Genomic DNA, 19,583 nt, shown 5'->3' on the forward strand with positions numbered 1-19,583 from the left:
CTATTTATTTTCCCCTTACTTTACTCTCACATTCAAATAAATTGTTAAAAGCTAAATATTAATGATTAATAATGATAATAAAATCTTTTTAAGTATTGGATGAACATTCTGAGCTTTTTGGCGACCTCCTGCCATGACCGTTCCCCTTGATTCTGCTTATGGCACCACGAAAATTAAAGTAGTGGGCCAAAAGTCAGTCCTGTCTACTCAAATTCAAAGAGATAATGAAAACAATATCCATTTTGAATGGAAAAAAAGACCTGCACAGAGATTCATACATGCCAGGTGGGTTAAAACATTTACTGTAGGTTTGATTTTTAATTGAAACTAGTCTGTAATTCGTACAGGGGTCGTTCGTAATTTATTTAACATGTATGTTTATTTGTTTTATAAAATAGGAATAAAATGAAATCAAGTATACAAATTAAAAGAGCCTTCCCTTTTATGTATACAAATTCATGAAGTTACATATGTCTTATCTGTTTAACTTTTACTCATCACTTTATTAATTAATTCATTGAAAGTAAATGCAACTATATTTGTGTGATTATTTGCACGTGAAATTCAAACAACTACCTTTAATGATGTTTTCATCTTTCTGATAAATATCTTAATTTGTCTTATTTAATATGATCTCCAGAAGATCAAATCGTTTGAAAATATCTTACTAACACTGTCATCTCTATATTGACAATGGTAATCAGCTACCATTAATTGTTGCGTTTATTATATCTATTGTTATTAATCAAGCCATTTCAGCAATTACCACAATCGTTTACGTCACTTTCATATCTTTTTATTCACGCCACGGTTTGTTTTCACAGTTTTTTTTTTCTTTTTCTTTGATAGCAAATATTGGAATATTGATTTCTAGTGCGCTAAGCAATGCCATATGTGTCGAATATTTTATATATTCTTTGCGTCAGACGAAAAATATTTATGAATCTCTTTCTAAAAGTAGTGGTACTTAACACTATTTTTTATCCAAAAAAATGTAGCCATAAGTTGATATATTCCACAGTTAGAAATCTTCACTACGTAAGCAACCTTTGAAGAGACTAGTATTGAAAGATTTCCAAAATTATATATATATTATTAACTCAAGAACTAGTATCACGGTATTTCCTAACTTACTAGGTGAGATTAATCCTATTTACGATGCTTAATTATGAGATTTTAATTAGTCGATGAAATATATTTATTTTCAGAAATCACAAAATTAAACGCCATCCCAAAATATTTATATATAATTATTACCTTTATATCATTATAAGAAGTGCTTGTTTAAGACAATTTGTGAAAAATAATCACCCATTTTTCAAAATTTTCCATAAACCCTAATAATATAATCGAACCATACGCATACACTCAATTTATTCAGAACAGGTAAATAAAAACGACAGCAGAGAAGGACAAAAGCGTTCTTGCCTTTTGTTTTTGGAGGAAGGTGGAGATCGAATAATAATTTGACAAATTGCATGATTTATAATCGTTTTTTTTCTTTTTTGCAGCACTTTATAATAAGACCAAAATTTCTTTTAACGTGTGTGGGCAGAGATATTAATGCATAGGGAAAGAAGAGAGAGAATGGGTTTATTATCCCGTGAGAAAAGCTTGGAGTCATCCTAAAAGAAAACACCTAAAGCTATTAACATGTTTTTGACACTTTTTGCTATGTAGCGCTATATAAGCTAGTTATCCTCTGCCATTAAGATTCCTTCCTCAACATAGCCCTTACCCCACTATGCTGCAAATGCCACCACCACCACCGTACCTCTTTTATTTCATCAGTTTTACACGTTCCCATGCAGAAGAATGTTTCATTTCACTGTTTTCTCCCCTTGCCCTATGACCCCACAAGCTAAATATTAATGATAATAAAATCTTTTCAAGTATTGGATGAACATTCTGAGCTTTGGCGACCTCCTGCCATGACCGTTCCCCTTGATTCTGCTTATGGCACCACGAAAATTAAAGTAGTGGGCCAAAACTCAGTCCTGTCTACTCAAGTTCTAAGTGGTAATGAAAACAATATCCATTTAGAATGGAAAAAAAACACATGCACAGAGATTCATACATGCCAGGTGGGTTAAAACATTTACTGTAGGTTTGATTTTTAGTTGAAATTACTGTACCCTATGATGCAATATAATCCAATGGATAAAAGTAAAAGTAAAAACAAGAGCCCTGATTTCTTTGCAAAAATATCTTTACCTCAAACATATTTTTCCGCCTGATATTAAAAGATGTACTTAAACTGTGAGAGAAAGAAAGAAGGGTTTACACTTTTACTGAAGAGTTACCTACTTGGCCTTATTCCTATCTTCCTAGAATGTGAGATAAAAGACGCGTTTCTGCGTCAGCATTGATTGTAATAAATATGAGCATGTGGATGTGATTGATGCAATCTAGCAAAAACCCCTATCCTTCGTAGAATGTGAGAAAAAAGACAATATATAATGAAATAAAATTATAACTTGACTCCTTGTGTTGTGTACAAGACAATATATGGGGCCACAAGCTCGCAAGAGAGTTTGGTACCTGCAAGAGTTAATTAGGAGAAAAGAAAATCCTATGTTATTTAGAAAAAAATTAGAGCTCATGCAATTTAACAAATATAAGTGCCTACCATTACATGTTTTGGCATGAATAAGATGTCATAACATGAGTAAACAAGAATGATATGCGGTTGATTCTCCTTGTTATCTGTAAAGAGTAAGAAGAATTCATTCAACATTTCCGCGTTCTATAGTCATGTCAGAAAACTGGTGAAGAATCTGTGTCCTGAAATCCCCAACACATAGCCACAAACCTAACTATATGCTCAAGATAATGGCTGTGTGTTAATGAAAGTTCCAATATAGATTGGGTTATTATTCAGTGGCATAGAACTAAAGAATGAGCATTTTGTTTCGCAGATTAAGGGCCCTGTCGTACGATGGTTAAATCAATTAACAAATTGTTTCGTCTCGCACGTACACGGTACACATTTATTTGAATGAGTGTTATTTCTTTGTAATGAGATTTTCAACAATGATAAGGACAAAGGTGTCAATGTGCAGGTCCTCGTGAGGTGCAGGTGAGTTTGACTCGCTCTAACTCGTCGCTGACTCGGTCATTAAGGTTTGTTTTAATGTTTCACTGCTCCGAAACTGAAAATGAAAAAAAAATAAATTGGTGTCGTATTTGCAGGCCGTTGAGTGAAGATGAAACGAGGCTGCACACGCCGGTTGTGATTTCGTGTAACGAAGATAGAAGAGAGGTTTTAGCTGTTCAGAATATCGCCAACAAACAGATCGATAGAACCTTCGCATTTGACAAGGTTTTATCCAGCTTCAGATACCTGAAAAGAGAAGAGCGAGATGGCGTCGGTGGTGAAGAACGAACTCAAATCCGTCAGAGAAAAGGGTTTCGGCGCTTTCCTCAGAGAGCTCAAGGATGGAGGCTACCTGTTTGTCCCTTTTCTTTCCTTCGCTCTTAAATTTCCCCCAACTAATGCATTCAATATTTTGCGAATCTTTTTGGTTTTTCACTTCGAATTCTTATTGTTTAGTTCAATCTTCCTGTTATTCTACCTTTCTTATAATTTGAAATGAAACTCAGATTTGATTTAATAGCTCTTTGTTCATAAAATGTTGCGATTGTCAAAGGATTTTTGCTGTGCATTATTCGGAGAAATGTTCGGGGAGATTATTGAGGGTTTCTTCATTCCATGAATAAAGTATATTTATATATTGATACTCGATAGGGTTGTGCATTTGTGCTGTGCTGATATCTTTTACATTATTGTTTGAATTTTCAGGAGATGCCTTCCGGATGGAAATCTCTTGTAAGTTAATTGCTTTGCTTGATCTTTTCATTTTTTTTCCCTCAATTTATATATATCCTTCTTTAAAAGCCAAATTTTTGCTGTGCTGATATATCCTTCTTTAAAGTCACTTTCAAAAAGACACTTTCATTGTCCCTCTCCTCACCTTTTCCCCATACATGAAGAAAAATGAACGGTTAATTCATTGAGCATGAAAGTTGACAGGTGAAATCCCAAACCCCTTCTCACTATACCCTTTTTCTTTTATTCTCCAAATATTACACAAGGAGTTACTACCAAATTATTATTTTCAGTACTGAGAGTTGGAGGGTCTATTTTCTGTCCATAAATACCTGTCTCATACGCCATCCCACTTCCATATTTTGCAACATTTTCTCCTCACTTGTTGCATAACACCAAAGAACTACAAATAGTTCTCATTGCATAGGTATAACCTACTTAGCTAGCTAGACACACACCCCTTGTTTGCTTAAGAAGGCTTATGAATTGTCTGTTCTGTGTGATGCTGAGGTTGCTCTTGTTGTCTTCTCAAGCCGTGGACGCCTCTGAGTATGCCAACAACAAGTTCAAATATTCTTTTACTACTAATTCAACACCGTACTTTTTCTCTCCTTCAATCTCATTTCATATCTTATGAACCATTTAAATAACACAAACCATATCTAGAAACAACAAGGGTTTTATATATGGGGTTGTTAAGACCTTTTTTCTTATTATGATTATTTTTGTTTGTTATGTGGTATCATATATGACTGAAAGGCATAGTTAGCAGATAATAATATGAGATTAAGAGTTTAATTTTTTAATTTATATGTATGAAAAAATGTCTATTAAAAGAGGTTAATTATTTAAACAAGCATTAATACTTTGAAAATTAGTTGTTTTTTTTTAACTTTTGACCGATGAATACTCTAGGCTCCCCATGTATATATCATTCTTTCTAACTCTTGTACTTAATTGTTTCTCTATCACGCGTCTTCCCAGTGATTTGTTTAGAAGGGTGCAGATCTGTGTAAGGGATAGAAATTATAGACGTTAAGGTGAAACAATATGAAGTATGTAGCAGATGAAGAGAAAGCTTTAGTTAGGGTTACAAAGATTTGCAGGTGAGAAATCTTAGCTTCCTGGTGTATCTGCTATTGTTAAGCTTTACCAATCCCTCTCTCTTGAGTTTCTCTCTCCACTTGTCATCCTTCAAATCTTAAAAGGGTCTTCTGGCCTGCTGCACAAAGCTGTCATGCACTCAATGAGCCGCGCTGCTTCCATCTTGACTCCTCCTTAATACCACTTATTTGTCAATGTATAGTGACACAACACAAACATCTCATCCAATTGGGAGTTAGGGTTTCAGACTTTTCACTATTCAGTATTTAGTTACACCTCGATCACTTCAATTCGTTTTTCCATATGTACACAAAGTTGGAGGAAGACCACTTCAATTCTAATGAGAGATAGATCACGGGGAAATGCGCAGAAACTGCAAACTAAAAAAATAACCCTTTCAGACTTTTATTCACATAGTAAACTTGTATATATTTTTTTATGACATTAATCATCTTATCTTATACTCTTTATATCTTTTAATTGTATACTATTTTTATTAGATAACAAAAATGTAATTTGTACTAATATAGTTTCTCTTTTTAAAAAATATTTTTATCTCCGTACTATGAGGTTACACGAAGAAGCAATCAAATCGGATATTAGGGCTCCTGATTCAAAATGGGTACAGTTTTCTTTAAGGTTGCAACAGAATTTTCACAGGATTAATTGTTTATAATTAATTAAGGGCATTTTTAGTCTATAATGCTTCAATATTTTTTAAAATTCTTACTAAAGTATTCGTTATAAACTGGTTTTGAGCATAAAGTAAATAAATTTAAACTAATAAGTATATCGAGGGTTATGGATGTCCCAATTTGTTTCCCATTTTCGTAAATTTTGTCCTTTACATAATGGAGGAAAGTCTAATATGGTTAGGGCGTTTCCCAGCACATATGGGTATTATCTGGTGATTTTACTTTAAATAACTTGAATTTCTTATGGGTACGTAAAACAAAAAAACAAAAAACAGATGAATGTAAGATGAAAAGGCAAAACGTGTAAAAGCAAACGTGTAAGAATTTGATTTTGTGCATAAAACTAACAAATTATGAAGTGTAGAGAAACAACTTTTAGGAGAAATAAATATTTTTAGAAGTGTAGAGAAACAATTTTTATGAGAAACTATAAACTCATTTTCTCATCCTCATCTCCTATATTTCTTAAGAAAATACATCATAGTGTTTAGATATTATTATTCTCGCTTCTGATGTCTTTACCCTAAGTAGCTAAAAGTAACTTGATGATAGCAGATTCTAAGAATGGCTAAAGGCAAATTAGTTCTCTTTCCCATATGTTTTTATTGCTTTCATCTTTGTGGAATAAAGCTTCTCATTCCTGACGTCAATTCTTTACCTATTCTCTCCATTATATATGTGTTTTGGACACTTCAATTAAAGAGAAACTTTAACTTACACCGGCCCACTGATGCAACATCGACCTCTTCCTGCAACATCTTTACTATTCTTTTGTTGTATTGTTTTGCAGTGTTAGAGGAACTATCGATAGGTACAAGAAAGCATGTGCTGCCTCCACAAATGCAGAATCTGTCTCTGAAGCTAATACACAGGTAAATTTAGTAAGCTAAAAAAATCAAAGAAATGATAGAAAATGCTCTTGTTTGGTTAATTTGGTCCAGAATGAATGTTGTTTTAAAATTACGGCATATTTTTCTTAATAGAATAACAGCGTGAAGGTTAATTATTTCAAGCTACACAACACAGAATATTCATGTCTTTTAACTTCTCCTTCGCTTAATTAAGAGAAAACCTAATTGTGGTGTTTTCGATCTCAGGGACGTGAGGTTGAACTATCTTGGAAACTGAGGACGAAGTGAATGCGATAGAGGTACAACAAACAGAGTTGGAGGAGAATAGGATGTTGCAGGTTTGTATTGGAATCTCAATCCCAATTTCAAACTCGTTATGAGGTTTTAACTGAGCTTTTGTTTTGCTGAGTGCTTTACAACAACTCGTTCATTCCCCAATCTCTGCTTCATAAGTTGCTAAATCTTAGCCAATAGATCAATGTTGTTTGTATCCCTATTCAGGATTATCCTGATAAACTAATATGGATTCACTCTGATTCTTGGAACCTCTCCCTCAAGGTTGTTTTCTGTTTCTTGAATTCTTAAGGTGCGATTCTTAATTAGACCAAGATGATCTGAAATGATGTGGTTCCCCCCTCCAAACCTTTCTAATTTGGCGGATTTTCCACCACAAGATGCCAACTGATGATGTCATTCGAAAAAGGGGTTGCACTATTGTTTCCTGTTGTAGCCTTTGTCACTCAGTAGCTGAAACTTCGGATCACCTATTCTTTGGTTGTGTTTTTGTTAAATCTCTTTGGCTATGGTTCTCTTTGTTTCAAAAAAACGTGCAGTCCCCATCTATTCTTGAAGCTTTGTTGGCTTTTGATCAGAATTAGAGCTCTCAACTAACTCATGTTTATATTGCGGTTGTTGTTTATATTATTTCTACTATATGGCTTTCCAGGAAGAAACTCAGGTTTGACAACGCCATGGTTACTCTTCAATCAGCCAAGTGCTTGATTTTGGCCTCGGTTCAACTCATTGGTAATCTTAGCAAAGGTACTATGAGGTCTTTCATAGCTGATTTAAGCATTCTAAAGGCTTTTAATGTTACGGTGCACCCTCTTAAAGCTTTTTCCATCCTTCTAGTTGATTGGATTCCCCCGCCTTGTTCTTGGGTTAAATGTAACACCATGATGCTGCTAAAGGCCACCCTGATCCCACGGCCTGTGGTGATATTTTTTGGGACTCCAATGTGACTGTTATGGGTTGTTTTTCTCTTAATCTTAGTGTTTCAATTGTTTTACATGCAGAGTTAAATGGTGCTATGTTGGCCATAGAAACTGTTTTTCAAAGGGGTTGGAATCGTCTTTGGCTGGAAAACGACTCGTTGCTGGTCATCCAAGCATTTAGAAATCCTGATTTAGTTCCTTGGAAGCTCACAAAACGATGATTAAACTATCTAGATATCACTCATAGGATTATTTTTAGATATTGTCACATATATAGGAAAGACAACTCTGTGCAAATAAATTAGCTTCTTTTAGATATTGTAACGTATATAGGAAATCCCAATTAGAAATGAGAATAGACAGTTCCACTTACCTGGTTTTTTTTTCCTGCCAAGATCTATAGGGAAATTTTGATGGACTGAAATACTAGTATACTAGTGTACACACCCACTAACAGTTTGAAGGGAATTTTTCTTCATTATTCAAGAAAATGCTTGTCTATGCTTGACAAAAAAATTACAATTTGAAATACTTTTGGTGGTTAAATTAAAAATCTGACCCCTACATTTGATGCTACTTTTCATTTTTGTTCCTATATGGAAAAACATTTTATTTCTACATGAAAAGTCGATTACAAATTGTTTCATCATTTGCCAACGTTATAAAGCTATTAGATTTAGTCCTTGTGCTTGCTAATATTTTTTTATTTTGTCCCTACACGAAACAGATATATACTTCGATTTGATCCTTGCAAGAGAGAGAGAGATTTCATCCATACACTTGTTGTTGTTAAATCTAAGTATTTGGTAAATTTCCCATCGTGTCATTTCTTGTTTTTGTAATTCTACTGATATACTTGATCATATCATTAATCATAATATTTTATTAATTTGATTGCAGCTTGCAGCAAAGTTCCGTAACAGTGGTAAGGGAGGAGGAAGGAATGTGGGAAAAGTTATTAGATAATTTAGGAGTATTTAATTTCTATGGTTTCAATTAATCCATGACACATATTTAAATTTTTTAATCTAAAAATATTAATAACACTTAATTATATACTATTATCATGTTTTTTATTCATTTTTTAAATTATATATCATATTATATAATCTAAAAGTACCTAATAATAATTTATCCAAAATGTGGAGAGAGAAAGTGGGTATAGTATAAAGAAAACGTATTCTTTTGCCTCACCTGGCTTCGCTTGGCTGGAACTGTTTAAATTTCATTTTGATTCCTAATCATCATTTTCCCTTCTTTTTATTCTCTACACAACAATTCGAGATTCCAACCATCGATCTCAATTTTCAACCTTAACCTCTAAGAATGTCTTACGTTTATCTCTTCAAATACATCATCATCGGTGACACCGGTATTTTTTTCAAATGTACATTTTCCTTTATTTTTCTGTTTGCAAATATAGAAGATGGATAAGAGGTCTAGTAACAAATGGTAATAGTTCTGACTAGTGACTATTCAAATCCTTTTTATCTGAAGGGAGCAAAAATAATTCTTGGGGCTAAAAGACATAGCCTTGGACTTACTTTTTATGAACCCAGAGTCATCGGTGATGTCAACAGTGATATGCGCATATCAAGGTAAACCTTTTACCACGTTTTCTTGTTTTCTGGTTTGCGTCTCTCATTAGACTTTTAAAGTTTTGACCAGTAACTTTGACATGATATTTTAATTAATTTCTATACTAACTGATATTAACAACTATACAGTCTATACTTCGTAGCTTGGTTATGTTATAGTATCTTGCGTTTTAAGTTGGAAATTGATGCTGGACATTAAATTTGGTGCCCATTCACTATATTAGAGAATTTAAACTTCAAAATAAGATTAACAATCAAATTCAAAGGTTGTTTTTGAATATACCCAACTGCTCATATTGTTAGAAATCTAAGTATATATATATATATATATATATATATATATAGAGAGAGAGAGAGAGAGAGAGAGAGAGAGAGAGAGAGAGAGAGAGAGAGAGAGAGAGAGAGAGAGTGTTCTAACTTCTAATATTCTGGAATGAGAGAATACTAATTACATTGATTAACAAAAGTGAACAGTATTTATATGAGCGTAGGATGCTTGCATTGGAAACTCAGTTGTTTGATACAGCTGTCGACAAGCTTAATAGAGTTCAAATAGAATCCTAATAAGCTCTAAAGCACTTAACTAACTACTCTAACATGAATATTCTGTGTTGTGTTTCTCTTTTGGAATTTAATTTATTGTATATGTAATTAGTACAGTTTTTTTTATCAATATAACTGATGTGAGAGTTGAGAATTGAAACAAAATGGGCATAATTTGCAGTAACAGCTAAAGAGTAAACAAGTTTTGAAAAAGTGGAGACCAAACATCAGAGAGAGAGGATGTCAAGAGTTTGAATGGTAGAGTGGGGAGTTACAAATGAAGCAGCTAAAGGATAAATTTGGTAATAAAATGTCGCTCAATGTCGCGTACTCCACCACCGAATGGCTCTTTGGACTCTTCACCGGTTGCGTAGGTCAGATTCAGCGCTCAATTTTCATTACAACGATAATTTTACTTTTCAGAATTGTTTGCTTTGGATGATTGGTTTAAAATGAACTATTTCATATTGAATCTCTGCTTTTGGCGTTTTCAGGTTTGGTGCTTGATGCGGTTCACTTGACTTTTGGATGTGGTCTTCTTACATTTTTGTTATTTGTTATGGCCGCGTCTAGGAAGAAAGCCGATCAAGAGTATACTTATGGGTGAGATTTATTTACTTATTTATTGTCAGTACCTGTCAACAATGCTTCATTTCTTGGTTTCTACTTAAGTACTGTAACTGAATTTTGTTGCCTAAAGTATGTAGGACTGTAGGAGAGGGGTGCTTGGATAGTTCTTCTGGAAATAACCCTGTAATTGCTTTTGCCTTTTCTATTATAGTTATAATTGTAATAATTAGTTTTGGAGAATTTTTCTGTACAATTATGTCATGTATCAAATTGTAGAATTCATAAGGTATGAGTGAATATGTATGACAAAGTGGTGCTCTGACTACATTCTGTAGAAAGCATGATTGTTTTTCCTGCGTGAAAGGGAACTTGTTAGTTCTTTACCACCTGGTATTGCTAGATTTTATAAGCTGAAGAACCTACATTTGGCTCATGTGTTCCTTTTCTAACTTTTGTGCTTGGTGTTATTCTCTTAAGTTTTGTACCGAGGGCTAGTTCTCGATTCTCATGTAAGATTAAGGGATAAAGTTATGGACTTTTTTTTAAACTGGGAATAGATGAATTTATTGAATGAGCATGGGGCTGAACTGACATGTGGAGGAATTTTTTTTTTGAATTAATTGCTTCACTATTGTTACACTTGTATTTTAGCTTAACCTAACACACATATCCATGTGTCCATATGTAGTAGTTTGCATCTCATGTACTAAAAGATAACTTTTTGCCATGTGTCTATATGCCATTGTTTGCATGTTGTATTCAAAATATGAAAATGTCCAACAATCACTACTTAATGCTAGATGCAAACATGTCTAAACTTTGTACCTTGTGTGCGTGCATGCTTGTGTTGTGTGCACTCTAAAGGTATTTTTAGTACTACTGTTTACTGTTTGACTAATCATTTCAACCATGTCTGCAGTTTTAACTAATGATTTATTTCAGGTATAAAAGGCTAGAAGTCTTGTCTGCATTTACAAATGCCGTAAGTATTCCTCATTTCCTTTACTACTACTGTTGTTACTGTATACCATAGCCAATTGGTTGCCTGTTACTAGAATGATACTTCTATAATAAAATTAGTAACCATGTAAAAGTAAGTTGTAGAGATTATCAGTGTTACAGTTGATTACAAATCAGGTCCGATTCCATTTGAGAGGTTTTTGACAACTTGACATGTAATTTTTATCCTGAATGTAAATATCCACAAAACAAAATTTTTATATTTATGTAGAACTATTTTTCATAAAAATTTTGTAAAATGCTAAATGATATTGCATAATAAATGGTAAAAAAAAATTCTGAATTGGCATGTTTAACTATATTGAGTTGCCCAAAGATATATATATTTTACCAAGGCAATTTAGTTTGTTAAAGAAGGGATAATACATGACATTCTGGTTTGAATTTTACAATGTTGAGTCTTTAAATGACTGCTTGTATGAGGTTAAAAGAATTATGTATGACATTGTTTTGAATTAACTATGGCAAACTTAATTCAATAGTTTCTCCTGTTTGGTACATTACATCATATGCACTAACATCTTGAATTTTCTTGTTCTGCTACTTGTGTAGACAACTATTTATTTTGATTATGTCATTCTCCCTAGTAGTTGAGGCACTTCATGCATTCATACAAGATGAATCAGAGCACAAGTAAGTTTGTACACAAAATAACTGTTGTCTGTCAGTATGTTATTACTTACAAATTACAATTAAGTATTTTACATATCCAGCAACAAAGAGATAGACAGTGATTTTTATAGTAAGAATTGAAATTTGTGTCTAATTTTTGTGGATGAGCTGAGTTCCATTTGATGCTTGCAAAGGTGATTGCTATTGGTGTCTTTAGTAATATGGTGCTATCCAATTGGCAAACCTCATGAGTAGTAGAAGCAGCAGTCAAGAGGGAAAGAACCATGGCATATGCCTTCTCTCATCAGGTAGGTTAATCTTAATCATGAGTAGTAGTCACATTACCATGTTTCACCTTGGTTCTAATTAAAATCATATGAATATCTTATGAAAAATAGTGGAGGGCCTGCTCTAGCCAAGGCCTAGGTAATTATGAACTTGGCAAAGCTAGTTGGAGTTGGAGCTAGAAGGATCGTTGGATTGTTGCACTGCCCAATTCAATTATGTATGCTCTAAGCTCTTTCTAAGATCTAAACATTTACCTACAATTGAAGATGATAGATACATATTAAAAACTTTTACCTATAGTTAGGAGATGTAAGTAGAAGTTAATGACTTTTACCTACACACTATATATAGTAGGTAAAATCTATAGTAACAGACAATTAGTCGTCATTATACACCCCCTCAAAGTTGATGGAAGAAACATCCGTAGGACAAAGTCTATCATACATTTACCTACGGATTTTCTATTTATAGTGATAGTTTTTGTCTGTAGGTATATGCCATTTTTCTTGTAGTGATTCTCAAAGCCACTAAAATCCTTTATCATTAGGATACTCTAATAGTCTAATGCTTATTGTTGAATGTGGCATTTACGAGTTCAAATGTTCAAGGGGCATCTTCACCAATACTTGACAGTTTGGTAATGAGGGGTGCGATGAGTCACACACGAGATAATGTTAAAATGGATCAAACCAATTGAATATGCTCTCAACTCATAAAATTAAAAATGGATTGGACAAATTTTAAGAATGGGTTGAAAATAACAAGCAATCCAATTCAATTAGTCTATTATGGGTTGGATTGAATTGATCATAAATTATATATATATATATATATATATATATATATATATATATATATATATATATATAATTTATCCAATAAATAAATACTTAAAAAATCTAAATATATTTTTATTATCATAATAATACAATCCTATTACTAAATAGTCTTTAGTATTACTAAATAGTCTTTAGTATAAATGTTAAAAATTTATCATGAAAAAATATAAAGTAATGTAACAGAATAACAAAATAAATAATAATTTACATAATTGATAATAGTTGTGTAATGTTCACTATTTGAATCATATTCTTAAATATAAAATAAATTATTCTTAAATATAAAATAAATTATATTATGAAGAAAGAAATATCCACTATTTGAATCATATTCTTAAAAAATTAATATCATATACTAATATCATCAGAACAAATTAATAAAAATATGTTCAATATAATTTCAACAAAATAATTCATAAAAATATCCACCCTGTTGACCCATTCAGTCAGCAAGTTATGTAAATTTCACATTTAATCGCATAATGAAACTCAACCTATTTTGACGAGTTTAGGATGATTTGCCGAAATTTAACCAATTTTTTACGACATCATAGATTATATACAGGCTGAAATAGTTAGAAATCAGTCATCTATTAGCTCAATAAGATAACAGTTAAATTACTTAGTTTCTCCTTTTATATATATATATATATATATATATATATATATATATATATATATATATATAACTTTTTTCTCTCATGATATATCAATAATACACATGATTTTGTTAATATCTCTCGTGTTCATGTTCTCTCTTCACTTGGGCTCTATAGACTATATCATGCATGTTTCTCAACACATAATTCAAATCATCACATTGAAAAATCAATTATTTGTTTTATAACTTATTCTGTGTTCTAGTTACATTTTAATTCTCCTATCACTAAATTAATTACTATATATTAATGCTCCTCCACAAGGTTTCTCTAACTGCTTGACACTATTTATCAATACCAGTTTTATCAGCAGGAAGCGTCCAAATTTAAAAGACAAATCAGAGACATTCAGAATCTAAACAGGTCAATGTTCCATTCTCTTAAAAATATTATTTAGCAGACTTCTCCATCGAAATGAAACAATTCAATGTGATTTTTTGCATTCCAGGCACATCCTTGGTGAAGCTCTTAGCTCTCTTAGTCTAAAGGAATTAAAGAACCTGGAGAGTAGACTGGAGAAAGGTTTAAGCAGAGTTAGATCCAGAAAGGTATTATACTACCAGCATGAAGCATCTTAAGCTTCTAAATATATAGGCATTGTGAATTTATGTAGATATGCAATAAGTTAGTAAAAAACTAGCAACTAATTAAGATAATTTCAGTTTGTATTTTGAATAAAATGGTTTGCCTACTATTTTGAAAATTCCAAGTTAGAATATCTCTATTCCTTTGGACTAACTACGCACTCCAATTCTTTCAGCATGAAACTTTGTTTGCCGATATCGAGTTCATGCAAAAGCGGGTACTCATCATTTCCTTCGATGCTATTAGCTTCTGCTTAATTTATTTGCTTCACACACACACATATATATATATAGTATCTAAAGAAAATATATCAAAGTTTTACGATATTGAAACCAAATACATATTTTCAATTATTATGGATCTTTCCGTATTGACAGTCAAACATATCCTATTAAGGTTGATTAATTGTTTTCTTTTTAAAGATCAGTGACGAATGACGATAGGCTACACAAAGATAGAAAAAGTTATTTATTTTCCTTTCCTTTTATGATCCCAACCAACAAAAAGAACCAAGAATGAGGGTTGCAATGTTGCGAGTATACCCCAACTAACTCCAGGCTCAATCAATTCAAAGCAAATGCAAAAGTATAATATTTAAATGACTAACAGATTGTCTCGTCTCGCACGTACACGGTACACATTTATTTGAATCAGTGTTATTTCTTTGTAATGAGATTTTCAACAATTAATTAATTGTCTTACCTTAACTTGTCATGCAATTTTCACGTTAAGTGTGATTGCTGCGCTTAATAAGTATGACTCGCACTCAATGCATCATTGATGAAAAAAAATATTTCTCACTGAGTATTTGATTGAAACACACAAAATATTTATTTATTTTAATAAATTTCAATTTTTTATAACATTTATTCATGAAAATATTCAATAAAAAGTTATTTTTAAATTAATTTAATTTAAAATGGAATTAACCATAATAAAACTAAAAACAAAATTTATGTGGAAAATGCCTTGATATATTTTTGAAAATAATTTAAGTTCAAACGAAAAATATCATAATGCAAATATCTATATGAAAATAAAATTTAAAAATAATTAAAATGTAAAGTATTAATTCAAATAATTAACATTAATATAATTTTTTTTCTTTCAATTCCAATCAAAATTGAATGACATTTTTAAAAACACTTTTTTATTATTAAAACATCTTTAGATGATGTTTAAAACCTAAAAAGATAGATTAAATAAAAAAGAATTAACAACTGTATTGTTAATTAAAAAATTTCACTCAATTTTTGTTATAAAATATTAAGCTTGCAAATTATGAAAAAAAACTAAATCAAGTTTGTTTTTTTAAAAAAATAAAAAGAAAACATGATCATAATGAACGAAAATCTTACTTAGAATAACACTCCAAACAATAATATTTTTAAAAATATGCATATATATATACATATAAATATATTTAAATATTTATTGAAATATTTATTATATATATTTATTAAAATTTAATAAATATATATAGTAAATATTTATTAAATTTAGTGCATTCGTTTTCTTTTCTTGCTTGCGAAAGCTGTACAGTGTTAGTGCATTCGTTTTCTTGTTGCAGCCGTTTTCTTGGTGGGTAGTCCAATGAAGGTCTTAGCCGCTCTGTCTTGCTACTTTTCAAAAACTCATTCAACACTCCTTCCATACTAGAAACCTGGATAAACGGCACAGTTTGTTGTGAATGGGATGGAGTCACGTGCGACATCATCTCAGGCCATGTCATGGATCTTAACCTTAGCTTACTTAATCTTCAAGGTCAGTCTTATCCCAACTGCACCATCTTCAGCCTAAGCCACCTTCAACAACTTGATCTAAGCTCCAATTACTTCTTTGGTGACATTTCCTCCACAATCTCTCACTTGTCCAAATTACAGTCACTTGACCTCAGTTTCAACTCCGTGAGAATGAGACTTGATTCATACACATGGAACAAACTCATTCAAAATGCTACTAATTTAGCAGAGCTTCATTTAGGTGGTGTGGACATGTCTTTTATCGAAAATAGCTCAATGTCATTGCTAACCTATTTGTCTTCCTCTCTCATCTCTCTTATTATCTCACAGACACCAAATTAGATGGGAAGTTGCCAACTGAAAGCCTCTTACCCAATCTTATAAGACTGTATTTGAATACAAATGAAAAGCTGAGAGTTGAACTTTCAACGTCCAACTGGAATACTACTAAGGCTCTTGGATCTCTCTTATATTGCTTTCTCAGGAAACATTCCCGATTCCATTGGCCATTTGAAGTCTCGAACTATTTTTGAGTAGTTGCAATTTTGATGGAATGGTTCCCTCATCATTGTTTAATCTAACTCAACTCTCCATTTTAGATCTTAGCAACAACTCACGAACCAATTGGTGAATTCTCATCTTATTCTTTCAAATACTTGTCACTCTCCAAGAACAAATTGCAAGGTAATTTTCCAAATTTAATATTTGAACTCCAAAATCTTGTTGTTTTGAGTTTGTCATCAATTGACTTGAGTGGTCTTCTAGACTTTCATCAATTTTAAAAGTTCAAAAATCTATTTCAGGATAAACTCAATCAATTGAAGTACACCTATTAAATATGATAAGCTTATACTTATTTCAGGATAAACTATTTCCTTCTCCTATGATTTGTCATTTTCATTCTTCGTTAACTAAGCACACCTTCAACAAGTCTCGCGAGCCATTGTGGTTTCCCATTCATGAAAACATTATATCCCAAAAGCATTCCAAATAGCAACCCACATGCATGTCCCACTGGTATAGCTTTCCAGCCAAATCTCGATTCTTCATGGTGAAATGTTGAATGTGGCTGTCAATCTTCATCCTTATTGTAGGATTTTGACAAAGACAGTCCACATAGCATTGCATGCATATGAATCATTTCCAAATGTGTTAAACTGTGCACCTTTAGGTATGATACCCTCAAACTGGTTTTGTAAAAGGTAACATAACCAGAAAATTCAAATTGATCAAAGCCATAGGAATCTCTCCTTTCAACTGGTTCCACGAGTTTGGAATGATACCAGTGATTGCATTGTGCGAAAGGTTAAGCCCTTTGAGAGAATGCAATTCTCCAATGACTTTCGGAAGTTTTCCTTCAAACATGTTATTTGATAAATCAATGGTTGTGAAAATAGTTAATACCCTCTCGAGCTCCATACATTGACCTTTCATTACAACCGCTACTGAATCATTATAGAAATTTTGGTCACCCATATATTTCAAACCAGTTTGGTTGTCATTCACACTCACATGCCTTGAAAGTTCTTGATGTATGATGTTGGCAAAGGCCCACTAGAATTGTTATCTGAGGATAAAAAATTTCTCAGCCTGGGAAATGGATGCTTGGCACCGAAACTAGTGATGACACCATGAAACTTATTTGATCACAAACTGGTTTGAAATATATGGGTGATCAAGATTTCTATATTGATTCAGTAATGGTTGTAATGAAAGGTCAATACATGGAGCTCGAGAGGGTGTTAACTATTTTCACAGCATTGATTTATCAAATAATATGTTTGAAGGAGAACATCTGAAAGTCATTGGAGAATTGCATTCTCTCAAAGGGCTTAACCTTTCGCACAATGCAATCACTGGTATCATTCCACGATCCTTTGGTAATTTAAGAAATTTGGAATAGTTGGACCTCTCGTGGAATCAGTGGGTTGCTATTTGGAATACTTTTGGGATATAATGTTTTCATGAATGGGAAACCACAATGGTTGCGAGACTTGTTGAAGGTGTGCTTAATTAACAAAGAGTGAAAATGACAAATCATAGGGGAAGGAAATAACTATAAGCTTATCATATTTAATAGGTGTACTTTAATTGATTAAGTTTATCCATTTTTGAACTTTGAGAATTGATGAAAGTTCAGATGATCACTCAAGTCAATAGATGACAAACTCAAAACAGCAAGATTTTGGAGTTCAAATATTGAATTTGGAAAATTATCTTACAGTTTGTTCTTAGAGAGTGTGACAAGTATTTGAAAGAATAAGATGAGAATTCACCAATTGGTCCCATGAGCTGGTTGTTGCTAAGATCTAAAATGGAGAGTTAAGTTAGATTAAACAATGATAAGGGAACCATTCCATCAAAATTGCAAATAATCGGAAATAGTTCGTTAAGAGACTTCAAATGGCCAATGGAAGAAAGCGGAATAAGAGAGATTCGAGAGTCTTAGTGGAGTATTCCAGTTGGACTTTGGAAGTTCACCTGGAGACAGATTGGTTAGCAATGACAAAGAGTTTTCTCTGATAGAAGACATGTCCACACCACCTAAATGAAACTCTACTAAATTATTAGCATTTTGAATGAGTTTGTTCCATGTGTATGGATCAAGTCTCATTATGGAGTTGAAACTGAGATCAAGTGACTATAATTTGGACAAGTGAGAGATTGTGGAGGGAATGTCACCAAAAAAGTAATTGGAGCTTATGTCGAGTTGTTGAAGGTGGCTTACGCTGAAGATGGTGCAGTTGGGATGGAGTTGACCTTGAAGATTAAGTAAGCTAAGATCAAGATCAATGACGGGACCTGAGATGGTGTCACACGTGACTCCATCCCATTCACAACAATTTGTGTTGTTTATCTAGGTTTCTAGTATGGAAGGAGTGTTGAATGAGTTTTTGAAAAGTAGCAAGACAGAGCTGTCATGTTGGTTGCAGAAAGAGGAAGAAGAAGAAGCTAATATGAAGTATGAGAGTAGAACCCAGCAAAGAATGTGATTGATATTCATCCTTTAAACTGAAGAACAAAAATAGAGAGGATTTCATATGGATACAACCAATGCAATTCACTCAATATTAGATGTATACATGAATTATATTTGTTAGGTTATCCCATGTATTGATGTCCTTTTTCTTTAACGAATATTATCTTTTAAAAGATAGTATCTGGAAAGGAAAATTGTCAAGCAAATAGTTAGTTGATTTGTTACAGTATGTTATCGCTGTTATGTTTGGTTTGTACGTTCTGTTATTGCTGTTAAGTTTGGCTAAGCTAATTGCAGTTTGTTACGGTTAATATAGTCTAATCTCATTTGGTTAAGTTAGTTGGAGTTTGTTACTGTTAATATAGTCTATGAGTTTTATCTCTTGTTATTACAGTATATATCCCTTTTGTAATTATTCATGGTATCAATGAAATTCCTCTATTCTCTTTTATCT

General features: G+C 32.4%; 1 protein-coding gene across 23 annotated transcripts; it reads left to right on the forward strand.

Moving 5' to 3' along the window:
• Nucleotides 1-1,700: 1,700 nt before the first annotated feature.
• Nucleotides 1,701-19,578, forward strand: LOC100785869 (agamous-like MADS-box protein MADS1). 23 transcript variants are annotated; one of them, XR_005888413.1, is made up of 21 exons: nucleotides 1,723-2,084; nucleotides 2,919-2,982; nucleotides 3,063-3,079; nucleotides 3,193-3,451; nucleotides 3,803-3,829; nucleotides 6,419-6,500; nucleotides 6,726-6,817; nucleotides 7,426-7,520; nucleotides 8,421-8,499; nucleotides 8,594-8,618; nucleotides 9,191-9,291; nucleotides 10,016-10,208; nucleotides 10,329-10,437; nucleotides 11,347-11,386; nucleotides 11,977-12,057; nucleotides 12,231-12,344; nucleotides 12,435-12,541; nucleotides 14,124-14,185; nucleotides 14,271-14,370; nucleotides 14,583-14,624; nucleotides 15,978-19,578. XR_005888413.1 is itself a non-coding variant. In XM_026125439.2 (10 exons), the coding sequence occupies exons 3-10, from the start codon at nucleotides 3,363-3,365 to the stop codon at nucleotides 16,002-16,004; spliced, it is 516 nt and encodes a 171-aa protein (XP_025981224.2). In that variant the 5' UTR covers nucleotides 2,469-2,982; nucleotides 3,063-3,123; nucleotides 3,193-3,362; the 3' UTR covers nucleotides 16,005-19,578. The 23 variants fall into 23 exon arrangements, 1 of the variants encoding a protein (XP_025981224.2); XR_005888415.1 differs by lacking the exon at nucleotides 1,723-2,084 and adding an exon at nucleotides 4,814-4,935 and having other exon boundaries at nucleotides 2,486-2,982; nucleotides 3,063-3,123; XR_005888409.1 differs by lacking the exon at nucleotides 1,723-2,084 and adding an exon at nucleotides 10,535-10,587 and having other exon boundaries at nucleotides 2,486-2,982; nucleotides 3,063-3,123.
• The last annotated feature ends 5 nt before the right edge of the window (nucleotides 19,579-19,583 follow it).

The sequence above is a fragment of the Glycine max genome, chromosome 14 (genome assembly GCF_000004515.6).
Source record: "Glycine max cultivar Williams 82 chromosome 14, Glycine_max_v4.0, whole genome shotgun sequence".
Classification (NCBI taxonomy): domain Eukaryota; kingdom Viridiplantae; phylum Streptophyta; class Magnoliopsida; order Fabales; family Fabaceae; genus Glycine; species Glycine max.

Coding starts and splice junctions, on each gene's coding strand:
- LOC100785869 (XM_026125439.2), top strand. CDS start 3,363: ATGGCGTCGGTGGTGAAGAACGAACTCAAATCCGTCAGAGAAAAGGGT. Junction 14,186..14,270: donor GACATTCAGAATCTAAACAG/GTCAATGTTCCA, acceptor TTTGCATTCCAG/GCACATCCTTGGTGAAGCTC. Junction 14,371..14,582: donor GCAGAGTTAGATCCAGAAAG/GTATTATACTAC, acceptor CAATTCTTTCAG/CATGAAACTTTGTTTGCCGA.